Below are 1,611 nucleotides of genomic sequence, written 5' to 3'. Positions count from 1 at the left end.
ACTTGTCACACCTACCTTATGTTGATCATGCCGACTTGTCATGCCACTGGAGAAACCTGATGCGGCTCAGGGGCTCTGTCAGAATGTCAGCGAGCTGCTCCTCAGTCCCGATGAACTCCACAGCGATCTTCTGCTCCTACGCACTGACGGATGTAGTGGTAGCGGAAGTTGATGTGCTTGCTGTCGTCATGGAGGACCGGGGTTTTGCAGAGGGAAATGGCGGACTTTTTGTCCACCCGAAGAGTTGGTGTTGTGATCCCCTTGCCGGTGATGTCGGCGGGCAAATGAGCCTGCCAATTGCCCCTGCAGACGGCTGTCGTGGTCGCGATGTACTCAGCTTCGCATGAAGAGAGGGCCACCACCTTCTGCTTCTGCGATTTTCAGCTGATGGGGCTGTCGCCGAGGAAGAACAGGGCAGCCGCCGTGCTCTTGCGGTCGTTGACGTCCCCGGCCATGTCGCCGTTGCTATAGCCGCAACGGCGTGCTTCACCGGAGCGCCTCGGAGGAGAATGGCAGCCGAGATCACGTGCCCCGGCTACATACCTGAGGATGTGCTTGACCGCTGCGAGGTGTTTGACAGTGGGCGCTTCCATGAACCTGCCCACGTAGCCCACAACGTAGGCGATGTCAGGTCGGGTGTGAACAAGGTATCGCAGGCTGCCGAAGATGCTTCAGTACTCGGTGGCGTCCGTTGGTGCTGCAGCGCTCGTCTTGCTCTGCTTCAGGTGGGCCTCCATCGGCGTCTGACAAGGGATTGCACTCTGTCATCCCGCCCTTATCGACGATCCTGTCGGCGTATGCGGACTGGGCGATCGTCACGCCGCTGGCGTCCTGGCACATATCGATGCCGAGGAAGTAGGAGAGAAGTCCAAGATCGCTCATCTGGAACGCCGCCTGCATCTCCGCCTTGAATTGACCGATTTCTCTGCGTCAGCGTCAGGATTTTAATGTCTCCTAAATTTTGGAACTTTTCTCTTGAGTTGATGAATGATAATGTTTGGTCTGTGACATGATATGAGCAGGTACAGGATATGAGAACCTTCCAAACGAATGCGATGTATATCCTCCCTATACGAGTGTTGATGGATTGGAAGTGGGTCCAGCGGTAAGTTGATTTTCTGGTTGTCAATAATTTATGTGACGTCTTCTTTTTCTCAGTTTGACATTTTTGAAGGTTATATACAACGAGGACCCTTCCATGATGTACCATGGTGGCTATGGCTATGACCCTTATGCTCATTATTCTCCTATCTCGACACCAGTATCAGCTGGTGTTAGTGGAAATGGTCAGCTCTACTCTCCTCAGCAGTTCTCCTCGGGTCCTTGCTACCAGCAACCGTTACAGCCTGACATGCCATATTTAGGCTCTCCTACTCCAGTATCACAGGGTGAGACAATGATGCCAATTGACCCAACACGGGGGTTTCTTTTGCGGTAAGTCTGTTATCTAGGTCGTTGCGCTGGAAACAACGTGACTTTGACCTCTGATGGCGGTCTCGGGCGATTCCGCGGGCGACTCCACCGCCGCCGCCACGGCGCCGCCGTCGCCTCCCCCCACCCTCTCCCTGTCGGGCCTTCCGCCGGCGACCCTGCCGCCGCCCCCCGCGCCGG

The 1,611-nt window shown here is 55.6% G+C and overlaps 1 protein-coding gene across 7 annotated transcripts in view; it reads left to right on the top strand.

Annotated features, from left to right (window-relative positions):
• Window positions 1–1,611, top strand: part of LOC119338786 (YTH domain-containing protein ECT4-like) — a 30,685-nt gene that overhangs the window by 17,803 nt on the left and 11,271 nt on the right. For 3 of the 7 annotated variants that reach the window (XM_037611018.1, XM_037611020.1, XM_037611021.1), the window contains 2 exons: window positions 1,023–1,105; window positions 1,175–1,286. Coding sequence is in view for 2 of the 7 variants with exons in the window: in XM_037611022.1 (XP_037466919.1) it covers window positions 1,023–1,105; window positions 1,175–1,388 (297 nt within the window). In the remaining 5 variants the exon portion in view is untranslated. Of the gene's footprint in view, window positions 1–1,022; window positions 1,106–1,174; window positions 1,389–1,611 lie in introns of all 7 variants that reach the window. The other 4 variants (XM_037611017.1, XM_037611022.1, XM_037611019.1 and 1 more) reach the window with 2 other exon arrangements.

This window comes from Triticum dicoccoides, chromosome 7B (genome assembly GCF_002162155.2).
Source record: "Triticum dicoccoides isolate Atlit2015 ecotype Zavitan chromosome 7B, WEW_v2.0, whole genome shotgun sequence".
In the NCBI taxonomy this organism is placed as follows: domain Eukaryota; kingdom Viridiplantae; phylum Streptophyta; class Magnoliopsida; order Poales; family Poaceae; genus Triticum; species Triticum dicoccoides.
The sequence above is the reverse complement of the archived record's forward strand: the minus strand, read 5'-3'. Positions and strand labels throughout refer to the sequence as shown.